This window comes from Meleagris gallopavo, chromosome 15 (assembly GCF_000146605.3).
Source record: "Meleagris gallopavo isolate NT-WF06-2002-E0010 breed Aviagen turkey brand Nicholas breeding stock chromosome 15, Turkey_5.1, whole genome shotgun sequence".
Taxonomy (NCBI): Eukaryota; Metazoa; Chordata; class Aves; order Galliformes; family Phasianidae; genus Meleagris; species Meleagris gallopavo.
This window is the reverse complement of record NC_015025.2, coordinates 9,387,705-9,388,640: the sequence shown is the minus strand read 5'-3', so window position 1 is coordinate 9,388,640 and position 936 is coordinate 9,387,705. Positions and strand designations below refer to the sequence as shown.

General features: G+C 65.2%; 1 protein-coding gene across 1 annotated transcript in view; it reads right to left on the bottom strand.

The window, feature by feature from the left end:
- Positions 1-303: 303 nt before the first annotated feature.
- PRR7 (proline rich 7, synaptic) overlaps positions 304-936 on the bottom strand; it is a 5,694-nt gene continuing 5,061 nt past the window's right edge. Inside the window, exon 3 of the mRNA XM_019620308.2 lies at positions 304-936. Within this exon, the coding sequence (XP_019475853.1) occupies positions 549-936 (388 nt within the window). The 3' untranslated portion in view covers positions 304-548.

The window sequence follows — 936 nt, the reverse complement described above, 5'->3', positions numbered from 1 at the left end:
GTGCCCCCACCCCAAAGCACTGCAGGGATGGGGGCCCCCTCCTCGCCAGGAGCCCCCAGTGCAGGGCTTGCCCCGTCCCCATTTCCCTCTCCCTGCTTCACCCATCGCTTGGCCCTCCCCTCCCATACAGTATAACTGTTTTTTGGAAAGCACAAGTTCTGTAACGGCGGCGTGCTGATGTATGTTAATAAATAAAGCGACTCCCATAGGGGCTGCTGCCTGCCAGGGGGAAGGGGGGCCGGGAGGCAGGGAGTGTGTGGGGGGTCCCGTTCTGCCCGGTGTGGCGATGGATCCGAGGCGAGCTGGATCCACAAACTTTTATTCTCAAACCGTAACAAACAAAATAAGAAACAGAGCAGAGTCCGAGCCCGGCTCCAAGCCCCCCTGGCTGCGGGGGTGCCAGCAGGGGATGACAGGTGGGGGCGAGAGGGGGAACCAGCCCCTTCCGCGCTGGCGGCGATGGCCCGCGCCGGGGATGGGGTACCCACAGAGGGCAGCTGAGTGCCCCCATTCCGGAGGGGAACCCTTGGGTGGCTGCGGCCCCTCCCTTAGACAGCCGTAGTCCTGCCGAACAGGGGCATGGAAACCGGGAGGTGCCACGGCCCCGGCTCGAAGGTGTCCCTGCTGCTGAGCTCTGAGTCCGTCCAGCTGGGGAACATGCGCGGGGAGCACTCTGCCTGCAGGTAGAGGTCCGGGCAGGCTGGCCCGGGGCTGGCTGAGCGGGGCAGGTGCAGCGCAGAGCCGTAGTCGGTGTCCAGGAAGAGGGGTTTATAGCTGGGGGGCTGCTCCTGCTTCTCCAGCCGCTCGTGGCTCAGGAAGGGCGCATTGATCTTGCGATAGAGCCCACGCGTGTCCATCAGCACCTCGCTGTAGGGTGGGGGGGGCTCGGCCATCAGCAGCGCCTCTTCGTAGCACGGCGGCTTCGACAGGTCCGAC